The 22,174-nt window shown below is 35.0% G+C and overlaps 2 protein-coding genes across 2 annotated transcripts; one reads left to right on the plus strand and one right to left on the minus strand.

Annotated features, from left to right (window-relative positions):
• Window positions 1-1,466: 1,466 nt before the first annotated feature.
• Window positions 1,467-4,528, minus strand: LOC146920419 (uncharacterized). Its single transcript, XM_085713845.1, has 2 exons — window positions 2,826-4,528; window positions 1,467-1,876 (listed from the first exon to the last, which is right to left on the minus strand). The coding sequence occupies exons 1-2, from the start codon at window positions 3,018-3,020 to the stop codon at window positions 1,670-1,672; spliced, it is 402 nt and encodes a 133-aa protein (XP_085569971.1). The 5' UTR covers window positions 3,021-4,528; the 3' UTR covers window positions 1,467-1,669.
• A 5,499-nt stretch (window positions 4,529-10,027) lies between these two features.
• LOC146920420 (F-box family protein) lies at window positions 10,028-13,901 on the plus strand. Its single transcript, XM_085713848.1, has 9 exons — window positions 10,028-10,214; window positions 10,651-10,866; window positions 11,557-11,630; window positions 11,942-12,017; window positions 12,258-12,368; window positions 12,682-12,856; window positions 12,977-13,095; window positions 13,377-13,437; window positions 13,539-13,901. The coding sequence occupies exons 1-9, from the start codon at window positions 10,137-10,139 to the stop codon at window positions 13,607-13,609; spliced, it is 981 nt and encodes a 326-aa protein (XP_085569974.1). The 5' UTR covers window positions 10,028-10,136; the 3' UTR covers window positions 13,610-13,901.
• Window positions 13,902-22,174: the final 8,273 nt, after the last annotated feature.

The following is a 22,174-nucleotide window of genomic DNA, read 5'->3' on the forward strand; positions in this document are numbered from 1 at the left end:
ATATATACAGGTTCTCTTGACTCCTTATGGTTCTGGATGATGTGTAGCGATTGCTTGATTTTGATGTTATAGGGATTCCTTCTACTCCCTTTTAATTTCCAAAGGAATTGTCATCTGCCAAATTATGAATGAGACACATAGAGCACGCGAGCGTTCAACCGTTCATTATTGGATTGCCAAATTTTACTCAAAAACCAAATGCATATATACATAATGTCAGAATTGTGTTTTCCCAGACTTGTCAATTATCATCAAACGAAGTACACAAATAGGATAGCCAGATAAATATCAATGCAGTAACAATCAAAAGATTTAAGCGAAAAAATCCAACTCATTACCTTTTAACTCTTAAAAGGGGAACCTAGCTGGTCTATTCGTTAATACATAATAAAGCTTGCTTCCTAATAACAAATTTAGTCCAGTCACAAGTAAACCAAAATCAAAACCACACAAGTGAGCTCATACCAAGTTATCATGCCGTATTTCAACTCCCTAATCTAGTAACAATTATGACAGTAGCATAAGATTTTGCAAGGATAAAAGCCCTTGAATAAAGCAAATACACGAATTCAATTACATCTAATTCTTAATGAAATAGTAATAATGACTCAGGACAGCTTTATTAAGATAGTGGTGAATGATAATGGTTTGTGCAAGATGAATACTCGATGACTGCAGCTGTTTAAACAGCGGAATTTTAGAAAGAAAATTACAGTGGGACATACCTCAAATTTAGATGTATACATAACATTTATATGTGTGCAGGTACCACTTTGAAGTTACGAGGAATAGTTTATATGCGTGAGAGACTTTGCAGTTTTACTTTTTTAGTCATGTTACTTTTGCTCTCCTTGCTTCTAGACTCTAGTATTATGTCTTTTTTTTTTTTTTTTTTGAAGTGGACAACACTGACTGTAGCTATTATATTCCTTTGGAAAGATCAACAATTGAAGAGATTGATAGCGGTGGGGAGAGACTAGGCTACACTAACTAAACAACCATAAAAACCTCATTCATGTTGGATTTGTAGGATCAGTAATTTCTCCCAATAACTTCCAACAGTAATTATACAACTTAATTTAGAGTAGACAAGGTGGAAAGTAAATAAATGGAATCAACAAATGCAAATAAGGAGAGTCACTCAGAACTGAACCGCAACTGAGTGACTTGGTTTCCGGTGCTTCATGAACTTCAATAAAAACAGTGGAAGTTGAATGATCAAAAGAAATGTACCAAACGCAATTCCTTCCTTTTCCATAACATCAATCATTTAACTATAAATACGATAGAACAGGACTTCCCCGGAGCCATGCTATCGTAAACATGTATCCACCAAAATTGCATATAGTTCAATGAAAGAAACAAGTAGAAAAATAATGAAGCAGCAAACGGGACAGAATAACACAGAAAATGAATATTATCATGCAGAATTGCATATAGCCTGACTAGTTGCAAACGGGACAGAATAACACAGAAAATGAATATTGTCATTGGACCACAAGGCAATAGCCAAACTAGTTTCAATACTCAAACTCAGTATTTTCATTGAAATCCATTCATGAAATTATCATGCAGAATTGCATATATTAAGTAAACAACGAAAGTTTCAAAAATCTAACTTGGTTCCTATCTAGGAATAGAAAAAAAACCAACCACATGCCTCCACTTCCTATTTCTTTTTCCCTTTCTTCTGTTGGCCTTTCCCCTTTGTGTTATCCGCGGAAGAATCCGTATTAGTATCCTTGATATTAATCGCACCCTGGCTGAATTCCGGAGACAGAATCTTAGCAATCTCAGGAAAACCAACGCTGTTTCTGCCACGCAACAGTGTTTGCAAATTCTGCTCCCAAAGCTTGTCTTTCTTGATACCAGGACTCTGCACAACACCATATACCATTTCCAAATAAGCAAAAGTAAATAAAACAGTAAACTTTCACTTTAGTCGCTCAATGGCAACACTCTTACTTAGGCTCATTTGGATAAACAACTTCATTGAGTGGTTATAGCACAAGCGGTTCTCACATAAGTATTTATGTATATATAAGCTATTTCTATAATAAAAGATAAAATAAGGTCAAATTCTTTCCATAAAATAAGATATAGGCCCTGTTTTTATAAACAGCTTAATTTGCAGCTTATGTATAAGTTTGTTTCTATAACAAAGGATAAAATAAAGTTGAATTGTTTTAGCATAAGCGATAAGCTCTTTTCATAAGGTTTTTTTAAGAGCTTACGCAAACAAGCTGAAAACAGCATATGAATAATGTGCTATAACCTGTTTTCATAAGTTCTCTCAAACGGTCTCACAAGTTCTTATGTCAAGAGATAAGCTCAAATAAGTCATAATTTCTTATGTCATGTGTTGCTTCTATATGTTCTCTCAAACAGTCTCACAAGTGCTTGTTTCAATACATGGATAAGCTCAAATAAACCAATTCAAATAGGCTCATGGTTCTAAAATATTTGAAAATAATCACTAGTCGGGGTATATGAAAATTCATCTCGTTAGTCCCTATCAGTGATTAAGTGGGTGAGTTATCATATATGTAAAGATTAAAGACTAATCAGTAGGGGGAGTTAAACTTGAACAAATAAATTGAGTGTCATAGTATAATAATAATTTGCCGCTTATAGCTGCTAACTGCTAAGCTATTTCTATAACAAAAATAAAATAAAGTTAAATTGTTTTCGTGTTAAGTCTAAGCTATTTTCATAAACTATCTCTGAAAAACATGGAAATGATGGCATGTTTTGTGAGTGAGAACATTGATCAAACAGTTGGTATGCAATAATGAAAAAAAAAGAAAAATGGGAAGAATTGAAACCCGGAAACTGTAGAGTTTGATGAACTTGGAAATGATGGAAGCAATTTCGGAACGAGATTGATGAGGAATGCCCATGAAAGTGCAGAGTTCACTGGTAGCTTTGCGTGTCTTGGTTTTGCCGACACCCATAATTTCGGCGACGGCTTTGGATACCGTCGACATGCTCCTTCGCCCTGTTAAACCCGCCGGATTCATCCTTCTGCTGGATTTTTGTCTTCTCTCCTCTGATTTGTGATGTGCTGCCGTTGATCCAACTTGGTGCCCGTTTGTTTTGGACTAACAAAAAATCACTTTTCTTACTTTGATCGCATTTGTTTCAGATTTTTAAATAAATAAATAATTCATTTTGAAATACTAAAAAAAAATTTTTGATAAAAAAATAAATTTAACCTCAAAATAAAGTAGCTTTTCTAAAAAAAAAAAAATTAAAAACAAAGAAATCAAGTGTAAGAACTTCAAAAAAAAATTTAGAAAAATATTATTACAATAAATAAAAAGAATTCAGTTTAAGTTTTTCCTAAAAAAAAACTTAAATAAAATCTTTTAGATTTTTTGAAATAAAATTATTTTTTTTAAGTCGAAACAAACGCATCCTTTATAAAATAAAATATTTGAATCTATTTTGTGTTTATTTATAGTTATAAAAATAATCTCTAAAAAAATTTTACACTAATCAAATTAACTCATTTCATTCATAATATCATACTCGATACAAGATGACATATGATCATGATAATGTGGACTAGCATAAGACAATGACGCCTCTGATACCAAATGGGCCACATTGTTTGTTTGTCGTCGGATGGAACTTATCTTAAAGTTTGGTAAAATAGAGCCGAAGTTTTACAATAATTTCGAATAGCTCATAATTCGGAATTGGTACCAATTTTGTTGGAGATGTCGTCAACAACTTGCTTACAGTCAAGTTCTATGGACATTGCCATTAATCCTCGTTTCCCAAGTCAAATTATCGCATCTTTTAGACTGCATGCTTCCGCTTCTTGTGGTTATGAAATGCCTTAAAACCAGGCTGTTTTCCTGCTATATACTCACCATTAGCATCACCCATACACATTATTATATTGTAACACCTTTGATCCTTAAAAATTGCAGCATCCACGCTGCACTTAACCTCACCTAAAGCTAGTTTTCTACACCTGGTCTCATTGTTGTTATTGTTTTGCAATGTGCAAGTTCTGATACCCGAACTTGAAACGTTTATCATATGTTGCTGCTTTGAACGCACATGTTGTCATTGATGTAGGAATTCATGAGCCAGTCGAACAGATATTGCGGGTCGGGTTTCAATGTCATCATACAGCTTCTCGTTTTTGTGCTTCCAAACGCACCACATGGTCATAGCAACCATATGTAGGTTGTCATGGGACAACAATTTGATCAATTGGAAAGAAAAAAATGATCGACAAAACCATGAACTATTTCCAATTTATCATGGATAAAATTCCACGGTCTCGCTTCAGCTCATACCTCCTCCACCTTATTGCATCCAAAAAACACATGTCAATCATTTTTATAAGATCCCTCGTAATGAACACGCTGGTTTGTGCATTAAACTCCTCCAGTGCAAAGTTTTTCCCTAGCGAGGCAACCTCGTGTTGCGCATTAGAAGAACACTTTGGCCTTTTTAGGAATTTTCATGTTCCATCGTTGTACTCTCCATGTGATGAACACTTATCTTCGCTCATATCCTTAAAAATTGACATAGTCAAAATTTGATTTGCCACTTGAGGATTAAAGTAGAAATTAATCAGATCAACTTTCCATTTTCAGGTGGTACTATTTATAGACTCTCCCACCTTCATATTATCCACATCGTTTTACAAAGTGCCTGGAATATAATAACCCACGTGGTCTCTAATCCATGTATCCTTCCACATTTTGATTTTTTTTTACCACCACCTATTCACCATCTGAGGCCTCCCTTAGCTACTAGAAAATTGCTTTTCTGACAATGAATACTTCCTATTGACACAAGTAAATGACGTTTTTACCCCAGCAGTAGTTAACAGCCGCTGGTATAAGCGCCGATAGTTAACAACCGCTGGAGGCTTCCAGCGGCAGTTAACTGCCGCTACGTGCGTTCTAGGATGCACCGTCCTTTTCACCATTCAACCTCTTTTTCTTCATTCATTCAACACATATTTTCCACATTTTTTCCACATTCAACCTATTTTTTCTACATTCAAGCTCTTTTTCCATCATTCATTCAACCTATTTTTTCTACATTTTTCCCCTATAAAAACCCTCACATTCTCACATTTCCTCACATTCTCTCCTCCTTACCCTCATTTGCTAGCATTCTCTCCTCTTTACTCTTTCTTCTACAAAATGTTTGTTTGTCATAGTCCAGTACTCAAAGAAACTCAACCAGAACTTGTTCATTGATTATATATTCAAGTAAGCCTCTTTGAATTGGTTTTACCCCAAGAGTGCAAATGTGAGGAACAACACGAATTGCAGCATGAACCTTCTTGTAAAGCTCCTCAAGGCCATATGCCTCGATTCCTTTCTTAATGTACTCACTAAAGTGAGTCTGGTATTTCTCAGACTCATCCTTAGTCAACAAATGTACGACGAAGATGACTCCACCTATTAAGGAATAAATGTACTACTAAGATGTTATTTTTAATGTTATTGGTACGACGAAGCATATTTAGTTTTACCCCATTATAAATGTATTATTATATTAATAAAATGTGATTTTATATATATTACTTGTGTTCCTTTATTTTAGTTTTTATTTTCATTTATTTATATGAAATACAAAAATTCAAATAAAAAATGTGTATTAAAGAAATCTAACGTGAATTTGAATAAAAACTAATAAAATCTAACGTGAATTCAAATAATTAAAATTCGAATAAATATTGTGGTAGCGTGACTTCGAATAAATATTGCGATAGCGTAAATTCGAATAAATATTGCATATCGAATAAGTAAATTATAATAAGTACACAACATTAATTCAAATAAAAATGGCGTATTGAATAAATAAATTCGATAAGTACACAACATTAATTCTTAGACAATTTTATTTAGATATAATTTCATTTATGTTACATTACATTGTGGTATCATTACATTACATTACGTAAAAGACATGTACGTCAACTATCATTACATTACATTCGGAAATGCACCTTCCAACTACAACATTACATTACATTACATTCGTCCAGAAGTGTTATTGTTCCATTCCAAATGTTAAATTCTTGTTGGTCTTGGTTTTAAATGATAGTATCTAAGTGCCAACGGAATGAGGTCCAGACCTTGACACTTCGATACCAGCATTTAAACGAAGCCAACAAGAAATTAACATTTAGAATGAAACAAAAACACTCCCGGGGGAATGCCGGTGTCCTGCCATTTAACTAGTTTGAATTACCCCATCCAGCGGAAGACAATTGTTGTAGTTGGAAGGTGCATTCCAACTACAACAATTGTCTTACCTCTGAAATGGGGTAAATTCAAACTTGCCAAACGGCGAGGATTCAAGCATTTTGCTCGACATTCATGCTTTCCTTTGAAAAGAATAAATTTTTGTCAGACTTGATTTAGATGATGGTATTCAAGTGCCAAAGAAATGAGGTCCATTCCTTGACACTTAATACCATCATCTAAGCAAGCCTAACAAAAATTTAATCTTTTCAAAGGAAAAACATGAATGCCGAGCGAAATGCTTTGAGTCATCGCCGTTTGGCAAGTTTTAATTACCCCATTTCAGAGGTAAGACAATTGTTGTAGTTGGAATGCACCTTACCCTAACTAATGACGATCTTCTGGCGGAATCAAGTTGTTGATGATATCTTCAGTTGATCTCAGCAACGTCACCTGCATATCGATCCACTGGAACTTGGTGTGCTCCCAAAACATGGTTGTCACGTTTTAGTCCTTCTTTAACTCCACCCAAGTGAATGATACCCTCCCCTCGTCGAGCGTTGGACGTTTATATCAGACGTGTTCCACCCTCCTTGTGTCTCTGGGGTTGACTCCTTGGTTGAATTCATTCATTTGATCCTTGAGATCTCTTAACGTTACATCAAGGCACCGAACCTTCAACCTCTTAGGTTCTCCGCCGTTGAATGTTGCATGAACGTCGATCCACCCGGCCATTGTTTCAAATCTACACACATAGAAATTAAAAATAATCAATGAAAAACTCATTCAAACACTTGTAGTGAAAATTTGACATAAACCCTAAAAATCCTAAACAAACCCTAAAAAATTTATAAAATTCGAAAAAATTTATAAATTCAATCAATATAACTTCATTATAACAGGTATTCATAATATATGTTAATAGCATTTCAGATCTACAACATAACTATATTAAAAACAAATATTCAAACCCTAAAAAATTAAAAAAATTCGAAAAAAAATATAAATTTAAGCAACATAACTTCATTATAACAGATATTCATAATATATGTTAATAGCATTTCAGATCTACAAACATAACTACATTAAAAACAAATATTTAAAATTTAATAATTAAACAACAACTAAAATTATAAATATATAAACATATATACTAACTAAAATGTATGACAATTGCATAAGTGATAACTTACTTGTGATTTAGTGGAAGAAAGTTTGGATGATTTGGTAGAGTTTTTTAGAGAGAGTGAAAATTTGAGAGAAAGATGGTGATGGTGAAGATGGAGACAGTGTCTGGATTATGACTACTGTCTTGAATATATCACGAACACAACGGTAGTTAACTGTCGCTGGAAGCCTCCAGCGGTTGTTAACTACCGGCACTTATACCAGCGGCTGTCAACTACCGCTGGGGTAAAAGCATCATTTACTTGTGTCAATAGGAAGTATTCATTGTCGAAAAAGCAATTTTCTAGCTACTATATGTGAAGCATGGATACAACGTCAGATGAAACTTGGAGTATGTCCCAATTTTGCATAATAATCTCTAAATTATTAAATGTCAAAATTATTTTTATTTTAACTAGTAACAAATAGATATCGAAAGCTTTTCCTCAAATTCTATTTTTTTTTTCAAAAACAAGTAGACAACGCATGAATTAGTTAAAAAAATTACAATGATTTTTTTTTTTTTTTTTAGGAATTGCTTCGTTTTTTTTAAATATTTTCGAGGTTGAACGAATTTTGGGATATGAAGGCCAGATACGGATACAGTTGCAGGTACGATACGATACGGGTACGCGGATACACGAATTTTTTAAAATTTAGGATACGATACGGCTAAGATAAGTTAACAAAAAATTTATACTAAAACTTATATGTATGTAAAATACTTAAAGAAAATAAACATTAATTCAAAGAACTCAATACAAATTTTATCTAATGTTGATTAACTAAATCACCTCTCTCTCTCGTTGCCTTCATCCACAAGAAGTATAACTTTAAGTGGTTCATCAAGAAACAATTCTAGTTATGCATATCTAAAATTGAATCATATACATCTCTACTGAATGTTTACAATATTGTGTCACTTTTTTACTCTTCATTTTTTTGTAGGATACGTATATGTGAAGTATCTTATAAGTATACTTGTGTATCTGCAGAGTATCGTATAAGTATCCATTAAAATATTTTTTAAAAATTTAAATAATTAATTCCGATACTTTGTGGTTGCGTATCCACGAGTATCTGTGAAGTATCAGTATCTGATACGTATCCGATACGGGTACATCTCCATTTTGGAGTATCCGTGCTTCATAGATTTTGGTCAATGAACAAAACAAAAATTGAAAATTTTGTCTTTATTGAACTTAAAAATTGAAAATTTTGTCTTTATCCGTGCTTCATTTTTTTTTTTAACCCACTTGGGTTGACCTAATGATATTGGCTTGGGACCTGGGAGTGTGCTCCTCCTCGAGGTCTCAGGTTCGATTCTCACTGGTGTCAATTTAGGTGGGCTAATTTAGCTTCTTCAAAAAAAAAAACACAATCGTTTTTATCCACATTAAAATTTGTTTAAAATTGTTTAAATAAATTTTTGTCCACCACACATTGGATAAAATAAGGAATAAGATTTTTCATAATTTAAAAGTTAAAAAAGATACTTTTTTTTTGAGAGCAAGTTAAAAAAGATACTTGTACAACCTATTTTTAATTACTTTTGTAACAACTACTTTTTCATCTTTTTATTTGACGGAAACTATTAAGAGAGAAAGAAGAAGAGAAAGAATAAAAATACATAATTTTTTTAGTGACAGTAGTGTAATGTAAAAGTGAGGAAATGATGAATGAATGATTAAAATAAATTATTAAATAAAAAAATGATTGATTAAGAGAAAAATAAAAAGGGTCTTGTTAACGAGTGTCCGCGGGCAATCTTTAAGCATTCTAAAAGGAGAAATTAATCCATAAAAAAAGTCAAATATTTCAATTTTTAATGCATTGATTACAAAAAAATTACTCCCTCCGTTTCAAAATGAGTGTCGTTTTAGCCAAAAAAATTGTTTCAAAATGAATGTCACTTTCAGTTTCCAATGCAATAATAACTTTTTCTTTTCGATTGTACCCTTCAATTAATACTATGTTACACTACTTTCAAAGTATTATTTTTTCTTTAATGAAAAACAAACCAATAGTTGATCAGGATAATTTGGTAAAATTGCTATTACATTCGACTATTTTATTCCATTCCTTAATCTGTGTGTAATTGGCTAAAATAACACTCATTTTAAAACGGAGGAAGTGTACCTTTTAAAGGTCTTAAAGAGTACCCTACCATTTCCAAAATAAAAAACGGGAAATTAGTCACTTTCGTCCCTGAATGGGGAACGATTCGTCAATTTAGTCCCTGAATGCAGATAATATGCAAAACAGTCCCTGCATGGTCAATTTCAGGGACTAAAGTGACTAACGAAGTCTACATTCAGGGACTATTTTGCAATTTATCTGCATTCAGGGACTAAATTGACGAATCGTTCCCCATTCAGGGACTAAATTGACTAATTCCCCACTAAAAAACAGTGCACTTAAAACTATGTCAGCCAAGTACTACTCCAAAAGTGACGGGTTTGTCACTTTTGATGCGCTGTTCCTGTCTTTTTTGACATCAAACTCACCCCGAGAATCTAACAACTAGACAGCCCATACGCAACATGTTTCGGGTCGGACCAACCCGAACTAAATCCAACCGTTCATTTCACTTTCCACCGAATCATCATCTTCATCATTATCATCTACCATCTTTTACCGTTTCGTCCCGATTCCACAACCGTCATTCGAATTCCGGCCACCGTAGCATTCTCTCTTCTGTTTCCTAACAACCTTCAATTTCGTTTCTAGATTTTCCATGACACCATGACCTTTTCAGACGACGAAGACGAAAATCTAGCTCAATTTCTCGAATCAGAGGTCCTCTCCGAGGTCTCTGACAAGGTATTCCAATTATTCACTATTAATTTTCATTTTTTATTCTTAATTTAAACTTGATGCTGTTAGATTATAGATTAGGGTTTTGATTTGGGATCCAGAAAAAAATTCTTGCTTTATTTGTTGGTTTATTTGAAATTATGGCTTAGCCTATGTTTCAATTTATTCTGGTAGTGTAAAATTGATTCTGACATCTTTGGTTGTTCTTGAGTTGGGTATAACTGATTTTGGCTCCGGAATTGATTCTAAATTGAAGCTATGATATGTAGTTTTGAGTCTAAACGTGATTTTTATAATGAATTTTTTTGTTCAACTTACTTTCATGTAAATGTATCCAAACATAAACCAGTTTACACTCAACTCATTTTTACAAAATTAATTCATTGGCACAGTAGAACCAAACATCCACTAATCAGTTTATTTTGCATGAATGTTATTGCAGGAAGAGGTAAATGTAGAGGAACCTAAAGCGAAGAGAAAACGCATAGAAGAGGTTGAGACTAGTAATCAGAGTAGCATACAGTGTTCTGGTTCATCATCTAAGCCTAAGAACTATGGTGCCAATAATGCCGTGATGCCGAGAAGGATTGAAACTGGTTTTTTCAGCAAAGTTCCACCAGAACTTTTCCATCATATTCTTAAGTTTCTGTCATCTGAGGTTACCTCTTTGCCCTGGTTTTATGGATTTTGTTTTTCAATATTTTTTTTAGATAGAGAGAAATCCTTTAATTGTGACTTGCTATGTGCGTGTTTGGAATCACTTTTGGGGGTTATCGATTAGAATTGAATTTTCCTTTAGAATTGATTATAATTTGAAGTTAGGATTTGTAGCTTTTGCCTCCACAATAATGCCCCTCTAAAGTTGGCAATTGACTTTAGAGCATAAAGCGAGTAATATCATATGTTGATAAACAAATTAATGGTCGATATTATAAACACATGCTTACCAAATCATGAATGGTTACAAGAGTAATGCTAGCAACACTTTCTTTTGAACACTCTCTCTAATACTCACTCTCTTATTGGTTTAAATCATTGTGGGTCTACACTTTGAAAATTGAACCTACACAAAATGGTGGGACATACATTGATTTTATAAAAGAGTGAGTGCTAGAGAGAGTGTTGAAAAGTGAGTGTTGCTAACCATTTATTTTCTTACTTTACTAACGACTCACTATAGAGGAGCCAAATTGTTGCCTCCAAATGTGATTTCTAGTCTCAAATTTATTGTTCGACTCATTTTCGTGTCAATATAGAATCAAACGCAAACTATGTAGATCAAGTTTGCTGTCTTGTGACTGTCTTGGTATTTTAATCAACTGACTATATAGTTTTTTGATGGGTGCAGGACCTTATTTCTTGTTCTTTAGTCTGTAGTTTTCTAAGTTGTGCTGCATCTGATGAAGCATTGTGGCGTCGCTTGTAAGTACATTTTATTTTGCCTTACATTTTCAAGTTTTGTTGATATTGTTGGATATTCAACATAGAATAGTTTGATTTGGGAATTTGGATCTGTGTCAATTAGCTAGTGTTGAAGCTCTAGTTGACGCATGAGTGCCTGTCCTGTTTAAAGTGGAAGCTGTTGCTTGCCTCTTATCAGCTTGGCTTTGAGGAGTGGGTTCAACTCTACTTTATTAATTCATTTTGTATATATTTTCTTATTTATTATGTTGTTTACCATTAAAGATGTGTGAACCATGTTTGTGCTTATTGCTATGGCTAAATTTGTTCAGATATTGTATGCGATGGGGCCTTCTTCCCCCGACAAGGAAGATAAGGGACTGCCCATGGAAAAAGCTATACATTCAGGTACTGGCACATTTTTGCATTTCTATTTTCCTTTGGATACTTCATTACTCTTTTTAGAGTGAACATCCATGGACTGGTGATTTGTGGTTGAGGCAATTTGATGACATTGACTGAAATACTTAACTCAGGATGTTAAACTTATTTTATCTTTATTCTCCTGTAAACTGAATTTGGAGTTATTATTGTTCAGACCTTGATTTGTTAATTTGTGCGGATCTTATTTGTTATATGATTATGCAGCGTGATGAAAATGACATGGTTGAACTTGTCACAAGCTGCCAAAATGAGTTTAAGGAGTACTATATTCAAATGCAAGCAGCCAAGAGAAGTCAAGCACCTCATCCTTCACAGGTAGTGTGAGAAACCACTGAAAAATGGAACTGTATATTGATATATCGAGATCTTTTCTGCAATTGGAGAAATTTGAACTGCTTATTTTCTTTTACTTCCTCAATGTGGGGTTTAGAGAAAGGGATAGAGTGGAAGTTTATAATTAATGCTTGTTTGCTTTTGCTCCTAGAGTCATAGTGGAACGCGGGCTTGGGATTTCGTAACATTTATCCTATGTTGTTGTTCTCTGTATCTCTTTTAATCTAAATATTTCATAACTATATAAAAGTAGATGTCTAATTTACCATTTTCTCTCTATTTTCTGCATGTGAAGTTGAAGGATGATAGCATAATTCTCGACAAAACCTTAGCTGATCAAGTCTCATCATGGAAAAGTAGCAGGGGCCTCAGTGATACAGTGGTGAACGACCATGCTTGTTCTGGGAAGACATGCTCGTACTACCAAATTGGAGATGTTTTTATTTGTGAGAAGACTGGACAAGTTCATGGTGAGAAACTTCATCTATATGCTAGTTAGATGATATTTTCGACATTGAATTTTAAATCCTTTGGTCTGCTTAGAGCTTATAATGTGTTTTTTCAATAACTGATTTGAGATTTTTTTTTAGTTTGCGATGAAACTTGTAAAGAAGTGGTTATGGATCCCGAGGATGAGCTTTTCGTTTGTACAATATCAGGGCACTGTTTTGATAGATTATTATCGCCATCTGAAATGGAGCCCGACTCTGTAAGTCTAAATGTCTTTTAACATAATTTTTGCAATTGTTTTAAACTGTGTTATGAGTTAGGTTGATACACATGCGTGTGCATGTTAATCTTGTGAGGAAAGTATCTCTTATAATCTCGAGAATATTAAGCTTATTTATCAGAATTAAGTTGATCACATCTTTTAAAGCAGATACATATCTGCTTTTAAAAAAAATATTCATCTTTATATATAGCTTAATTCCTTTGTTTTACAATTATAGCTTTTCTTCCTGCTGGTTTCTCATTCATTTGAAATTTCAGGAGCAGCAGCAAGGTGTTGCAGCTGATGAGGAAGAACCATTTATGGGATCTGGCCGTTTTGGTAAACTCATCTCGACTGGCCCTTGATCATTTTGTTTTTAGAATTAGTTCTGTACTGTTCTTCGTGCATTTCAATAAGACGCCTCTGTTCAATTTTGACAGCGCGAGCTTATTTGCTGGGATACAATTGTGCTGATGAAAAGGAGCTTGAAGATACTTTGAGGTATTGCTGATCCCCATTAAGCTCTTCTGGAAGTGGATTGTCTCATGCCTCATCATTTGCCTACTGAACATCCAATATATCTCGGATTTCCATTTCAGTTTCTCCTGGCATAAGGATATCTGCTTAGTCTTACTGTAAAACTTTGGTTTTGTCTTTTCGTCTTTGTAGCCGACCCTACTCAATCATGTAGCCGACCCTACTCAATGAGATAAGGCGTGATTATTGTTGTTGTCGTCATTGTAATAAGTCATATGCTTTATGCTAACAGTGGTGCTTTAATATAGAGTATGTAGTTGTATCAAGTAGAAGAACTTTTCTTTCAACATTAATGCAATCATTGGTCCTTTATGACTTATGTGCAATTCTAACTTGGGTACAACCCCGATAAATTTATTTGGGCACACATGAAAAAAAATTAAAAGAGAAAAGAATTAAATGATGTGACTTAAATCACTTCTCTTTTTAATTTTTTTACATTTGTGTGTGCGCGTGCCAAAATAAATTTGATTTGGGGTTGTGTTCAAGCAAGAATTGCTCGACTTATGCATTGAAAAATTTGCCAGGAAAGTAGGTATATAATAACTTATTAAAACAAATTTTGGTAAGAAAGTTCAATAGCAGACTAATAAAAAGTGGATGTAGGCTATGTTTGTCAAGACACAATTTTGAGCTTACAAGCGTTAGTAAGTGTTTATCCCATGTAATATTAGTGAATTTTGGTTTACCCTCTGTAAAACAAAATTAGAATATTTACCCCTTGTAAAAAAAACTAGGCTTTGTTAGGGAGTTTGGAGGGAAGGGGAGGGGAAGGAAAGGCTTTGGAGGGTAATATAAGGGAAAATGGTAAAATCTTTCATATTTTTTGAAAGAGTAATTTTTTAGAGAATAATAAATCAATGCTTATGATTAATATATTTTTAACTTTAAGAATATTATAAATACATAGATTAAATTTGAAGAATTTATGTAAACCCTCCAAAAACCCCTTCAAAACCCTCCTCTAATACAATTTTTGAGTTCTTCTAAATGAGATGGATTTTGTATTACGAAGAGAAATTAACCCTTAGCCCACTCTCAATGTCATCCATTTCTTTCACTTTCATTTTTTTCAAACCTCTCCCTCCCTTCCCCTCCAAACTCGCAAACAAAGTTTTAGATTATAACCCTATAATATGAAGATTCCTTGGTTTTCAACCCTCATAGCATTTGATTGTGTAAATAAGTTTATGCGAGAGTTGGCATTTTTTGGATGATTTTGCAGATTTCATCCTATGTTGTGAGTGTGCAATAATGGTCCATGTTGGTCCATGTGGAATTTAAAATAAATAAATTTACCTAAAATTGTTTTTATCTATTTCTATATTAATCTCCTTTATTTTAAAATTGAAAGGGGAAAGAATTGAAATTAGGTTTTATATTCTCTTCTTCCTCATTTGCGTGTCCCTTCTTTCACGAACTCAGATGGAATACTTTTACTCAACTCATTGAAGGGAGGGGATTGTCTCTCTTGATTTTTTTTCCTCAAGTGAGATTTTGACCCTCTATTAAAGAGGTGAGATAACATGTTTTAAAATTGAAAAAGGAGAGGCAATGTAATTAATAGTGAGATTTAATGACTGCGGAAAACATTGATAGGTTGACAATTCTTGTCATTCTTTCTAATTGTTTGGTGTCAATTTTGTTCTTTTTTGGCAGACTTGTAGGAACAACTCCTACGAAACACTCCCTTAGAACTAAGGGAGAGAGATTTAATGAAGAGAGACAGAGAAGAGAGAATGTTAAAAGATGAGTCCCATATTTTATTAGCCTTACATGTACTTCCTCCATCCCAAAATATAAGCAAAAATTGGTCAACAAAATTTAATGTATTTGGTTAAAAATTTGTACCAAATACAATAACTTTTGTTGACCAAATTTTGCTTATATTTTGGGACGAAGGGTGTATAATAATATCAGAATGAGATTCCATGCATCAACAAAGTTGGAAAAAGGTAAGAATCAACATAAACAAAATGTAAGAATCAGATTTCGCATATCAAACGAAGTTGAAGAGAGGCCACTCATGATAGGAATTGTTGGGGGAAAGACTCGTGATTGGATGAATATGACATTGCTTTTTTAACATCACTTATTTTATTTTTGTTCTCTATAGTTTAGATTCTACTTAACTAATGATTGACTCCTTTTTTCATAAAATTTCAATTTATGATGCTCCATCACAGTTTACATATAAAAAGCAAAATAAAAAAAAGAGTATTACTTTTTCCACCCTATGGCCTTCTCGCGTGCCCTGTTTTTTGATCAAAATACCCTTTATCCGGAATATGTAATCTGGACAATATTCGGATCATATAATCCGAAAGGATTTGGAAATCACCCTGCCAATGGGACTTGCGAAACATGGCTTTGGTCAGGGTGAAATACAATCCGGAAAACATAATCCGGACACAATGGTTGTATTCTGGAGAAGGAAATCCGCACGCCTTGTATTTAAACCAGGCGGGAAAAGTAGTCGTTGAAGGTGAGAAAAACACAAGAAGGGGGGGGGGGGGTTGAATTGTGTTTTGAAAAATTCTTCGTTTCTCCTAAAACCTGAACACACTGATCAGAAGCTAAGTGAGACAGCTTCTGAAGTGATAATCAGAATCTAAATGCAGCGGAATAAAACAGAGAGAGAGAGAAGAAGAACGACACAAAGCAATTATACTGGTTCCTTCCACAATCCGGAAGTAGTCCAGTCCCCCTTGCACTTCCAAGGAGATTTCACTAAGAGTAATATCTGATTACAATTGCTCAAGCACACAAGCAAGAGACTTCCTTTGCTCAAGCACACAAGCTAGAGACTTCCTTTGCTCAAGAACACAATCAAGAGACTTCCTGCTCAAGCACAACTGCAAGAGACTTCCTAACTAAACAAAATTACACAGAAAATTGTTTAGGTTGAACACTTGATATACAATCAGAGGTGCTCACAATACAAATCAGATACAGACTCAATGGACTTAAGAATTTCTAAGAAATGACTTTGAGACACAGAAATTCTAAGTGAATGCAGAACAATTTCAGCAGAGATTTGGCACTTGTAAAAATATTGAGAGTCTGTTGTTCAGCATTACCAAATCTCTAGGTCTTCACTCCTTTATATAGAGGTGTGAAAGAGACGTTGTGAAATTGCCAGCACACCAAAGAGTCGTTGTTGAAGCTTGATCTTTCACCTTTGATATTTTGCCTGATTTGGTTGTTGTCCTATGAAGAACTAATTTGAAATCCATTCCTTATCCAAAGGAACATCTATGCAGGCGAAGCCGTATTCTGGAGCTGTTTTCTTGTCTTGTAGCGTGGACACAAAACAGAGTAGTGGAGAACGTGGTTGTACAATTCGTACAAATGTCAACGCTTTCGTCCAAATTGCAAGCACATGCCTTCAAACACCTTTGAAATGACCGTTGCAAAATTCCACTAATCCTTTGTTGCGTTTTCGAATCCAATAGACAGCTTTTGCAGTGATAATTCTTCAATTCTTGAATCTTTGCAAATCCAGTTGATATTCAGCTTCTGGTGAAATAACTTCTGATGAGGCAGCTTCTGCAGCTTCTGATGATATGACTTCTGGACCTCTTGTCTTCAGGAGCACTATTCTTACTTCAGAAGCGACTTAACTTCAGGAGCGCTTTTTCTCTTCAGTAGCAAGTTGCCTTCAGGAGCGTCCAAGCTTCAATTTTTGTTGTTTCCTTTGCTCTTTATTTGCTCATTCAGAACCAATGATGATGTAACTTTTTAATTATGGTCCTGTACACTTGAACAAATATTAGCTAGTCCAATTTACAATTTTTAATACCTTGTTATCATCAAAACTCTTTAAGGTTCATTGTTAAACACATTTTGTTCCAACAATCTCCCCCTTTTGATGATGACAAACAAAAGTATTTAAAAATTGATCAATTGTTGTTAATCTAATTAACAAGTTGACTTTGGGGTTCTGAGGTTTGTAAGCTCAGAATCTGAGGTTTGTAAGCTCAAACTCCCCCTGAGTCTGATAGTCTTTAAGGTGAGGTTTGTAAGCTCCCCCTAAGTTCTATCCAGGTTAATTAAATTCATTTTTCGCACAATAAAATTATCAGAGCTTTAAAAATGAATCATTGAAAGAATTAACTTATAGATAAGAAGAATGGTTCAATTAATTTTACTTGAATTTTGATACTCCTTCTTTCGTTCATAGCTTATACCAATAAGGTAAAAAATGATAGAAGTTTTTCAAAAATTTCAAATGCCATTAATGGGGCTCAGAGCCTTTTAATACTTGTAACATATACTCCCCCTTTTGTCATTATCAAAAAAAATTGAAAAAAATAAGCATAAAAGACAAAAAGATTTGAGAAAAACTCAAACATGAAGAGAGTATAATAGGAAAATAACTAAGTCAATCAGAACAATGTATATGAACAAGAATATCCAGGCATTATACATAAATCAGAAGCAGCTAAGCAGTCAGAACCATTAAGCATTCAGAAGCATAGAGAAATAAAACAAGATGGTTTCAGAAGCAAGGACTAAGAATTTAAAACAAACAACAAACAAAAGATAACACTAAGGTGTGCAACTAAGGGTTGGTTTGTTGTTGTTTCTTCATCTTCTCCATTTCTTCAATTTTCTGCTGCAACTGTTCTTCAAGAAATTGTTGCCTTTGGAGAAGAGCCTGTTCCCTTTCTCTAGCCTCTTGCTGCTGCTGTGCCATCTGTTTCTTCAGAAGCTTACACAACCTTGCTTCTCTGGTCAAGTAGTCCATTTCTAAGAAGAAGGGCTGGTTTGCCAGGAGCAGTGTAGGATTTCTAACTCTGAGACTCTGATTCAGATTTTCCATAAGCCTTCTGACTGAAGCTTGCTTGACTCTGATGCACTTAGCCTTTATGTCTTCAATAAGCTCAGCTGCCCGGTTCTGAAGTGATGCCCAGGAATCTTCATATGCACTGGTGAGATCAATTGACCTTCTTTGATCCACCAAATTATGCATTTGACTTAGGATTGTGAGAAGCTCAGCATTAATATATCCAGATTCCAGGATGTTTGTGGGTGGTTGTTCAAGGGTTTCAAGATCAGAATCATTGTGAGTAAGGTCCTAAACAGGGTTAGGAACTAGAATGGTAATGTGTGTTTGTGTGGTTGAAGATGAAGGCTGGTCAGAAGCAATGTGTGCGGTAGAGGTTAGGTCTTGGACATTGACTTGAGAGTTGTCAATATCCATGAGAGTTGGTTGGGGTTCAATGTGCTCTGGTTGGGTTTCAGTTTCAGTTGGTGGTTGTTGTGGTGAAGTTGATGGTTGATTGTTGAGTTGGAGGTCAATGGTAGCTACTGGTGATTGTGGGGGTGATGTGGGTTTGTGTGGTTCAGGTGGTTGTTGATGAGGGGTTTCTGAAACAACTTTTTCAGAAGCAGCTGCTTCTGAAGTTGTCTCAGAGGCTTTTTCTGAGGTGGGTTTGTCTATAGGTAACTCACCTGAGTAGTGGAGAGCAAGGCTGTCTAAGACAGAAGTGTCTTCTGAAGGTTCAGGTGCAGGTGGTTGTGATGAAGAGGGTGAAATAAGGGGTGAGGTAACTGGAATCTGAATTACCTTGACTGAAGAGCCAGCTACTGAAGTGGTAGCATCTGGTTCTTTCTTCTCGTGATCTTTTGCTCTTATCCCATCAAGATCTTTACTCATATTCTCCTTGGTTATGATAGGTTCTGATCTGCCTTTACTTCTTTTTATAGGAATAGAAGCAGCACCAACTTTCTGCCTCTTTCCTTTATCCTTTGCAGCATCAGACTCTGAAGCATCAGCTTCTGGAGTTCTAAGATTCACATTTTGATCCATCTGTTCTTGCTCTACGTTATCAGCACCAGCAAATTCTTTCAAAGCTTTTTCTTCTCGCCAATTTGCAAGATAATCATCAGAACGTTCCTTAGCCATCCTCTTCATGGCTGGAGTCACTTCAATAGTAGATGTTTTCATTTCAACAGGTGCCCTTTTCTTCTTCAGCTTGGGCTCAGCTTCTTCCTTTTCTATTTCATCCAAAGCTTCATCCAGTTTTTCCTTGTGATAAACTGTTTCAGCTTTCCCCCTCTTTCTTTTAACATCCTTCTTTTGCTTGCCCTTATCTGTAGCAGTTTCTGATGCAGTAGCACCCTTAACCTTCTTTCCTTTTCCAGGAGCAGCTTCCTTCTGAGGGCTATCATCTCCCTCCAGGACGTACTCAGCTACTGATTTGGCTAAGATTTCAAGATTGCTTTCCTTAAAGATGGAAGGAAAGTCCCTGATAGTCTCAGTTTCTTCTGTGGTCATCTCCAACCACTTTTCATCTTGAGGGGCTTCCTTGATAAACTTCATAGAGAATAAACTCCTGCTACTGATAGTCCTTTCAGCAGTAGATACTTCGAAGCATCTATCAGAAGCACTCATTGTCCTCTTTAAGAACTCCACCACCCTTCCTTGATGAAAGATCTCAGAGAGCAATCTTCCATAGGGCACTTGTTTCCTTCCTCTAATAGTGCTTTCGTTTATAGCCCAGCAAAGATGATCCATTACATATATGGGGAAGTTTATCTTTTCCAGAATAGCCATGAAGTAAATTGCTAGCTTCTGTTGGTTGTTGGGTTGATCAGACCCTCCTGCTCTTTGAAAGAAGCAATCATTACTGAATTTCACCAACATCCTGTTGTGAATCTCCATTTCTGAAGGCTTGGCATCTTTCTTTCCACCCAGAAGAGTGTTGTAGTAGCCTTTTAGCAGGACATCTTCCTTCTTGACTATCTCTTGGAATCTTCCTTCTGCATTCATTCTACAAGCTTTAGCTATAACACCCTCAGTGATGGTTATAGGAATGCCCATCACTTCAGACCTTATTTCTAAGCTATCAAATGATGTAGGATTCATATCCATGGTCATTTTCCCTTTCTTTGACCCAGCTTGTTTACTTACGACTTTTGCAGGCTTTTCATTGTACACTTCATCTTTTAACCAAAAGTCCTTGACCAAGTTCACATATGATGGCCCATTTAGCATCTTGAAATACTCAGACAGCTTCTGAGTTTCTATCAATCCTTGCATATTCACTTCGTACTTCTTGAGTGAAGCAAAATCCACCGGTGACTCTACTTGAACTATTAAAGATTTCCATGGAATATCCATAGTCTTCTCTTTGTAGACGGACCCAGATTCTGGTACGCTATGCATGTTTGAGGTAGATTCTGAAACTTTTGAGCTTGATGATGCCATTTGATGATTGAAGAAGATTTGAAGAAGATGAAGATTTTAGGGTTCTAGGGTTGAGAGAATGTGCTTACTTCGCAAGAGGTTTGAAAGCAAATATGTTTGTTGTGAGTGAGTAGTGTGTGAATTGACAAAGTGTTAAAAGTAAAACGATTGCAATTCAAAAGAGACAAACAAACATAACATTAATGACAAAATTGGGGGCGCGTGAAAAGTACTTTCAAAGCTATTAAATCATCATTGCCCTTTTATTTATACACCAATACATACAGGCCACGTCAGAAGTTCACAGAGTAACTACCAAGTTAGTGGGCCAGAAGTTACTTTTAAAAAGTAACTCCAACGTTTCCACTAATTCAACTATTCAGAAGCAACAAATCCAGCTTCTGGACTTCAGATGCTGACGTCATTATTATCAGAAGCGAGTTTTCCTCAGAACCTCAATAAAGAGCTTCTGATGGACTACTGCTTCTGAACTGACTTCAGAACCTAAAATCCTATTCAGGAGCAAGCAAGCATTTAATCAGACACGTAGTGCATGTTCAAATTTTTCTTTATAAAATCAAATCTTTCAGCAGTTAAAGGCTTAGTAAATATGTCAGCCCATTGATTTTCAGTATCAATGAATTGTATATCTAAAATTCCTTTTTGAACATAATCTCTGATAAAATGGTGTTTGATTTCAATGTGCTTCGCTCTTGAATGCAAAATTCGATTTTTAGACAAACAAATAGCAGCAGTATTATCACAATAAATGGGAATACTGTTAGCAATTATCTGATAATCTTCCAACTGATGTTTCATCCAAAGTAGTTGTGTACAACAACTTGCAGCTGAAATGTATTCTGCTTCTGCTGTAGACATAGCAATAGTTGTTTGTCTTTTGCTAGCCCAGGATATAAGATTATCACCCAGAAATTGACAATTGCCACTGGTTGACTTTCTTTCAATCCTATCACCAGCATAATCAGCATCACAGAAACCAATTAGCTTATAATCTAAGGATTTCTTATAAAGGAGTCCAAGATTAGTTGTTCCTTTCAAATACCTGAAGATTCTCTTGACAGCAGTCATATGAGATTCTCTAGGATCTGATTGGAATCTTGCACACAAGCATACACTGAATAAAATATCTGGCCTAGATGCAGTGAGGTATAACAAAGAACCAATCATACCTCTATACAGCTTCTGGTCAACTTTAGCTCCTTCAACTTCTTTGCTTAAGGTGCGCGTAGGGTGCATAGTGTTATACCCTAATTTTGGACCTAAAAATACTTGTTCAATTCTTCTTTTCTTGCATTATAAGTCATTTGATATGTCTCTGATCAA

The sequence above is a fragment of the Medicago sativa genome, chromosome 5, assembly GCF_051527215.1.
Source record: "Medicago sativa cultivar Bolivia chromosome 5, Bolivia_mono, whole genome shotgun sequence".
NCBI lineage: Eukaryota > Viridiplantae > Streptophyta > Magnoliopsida > Fabales > Fabaceae > Medicago > Medicago sativa.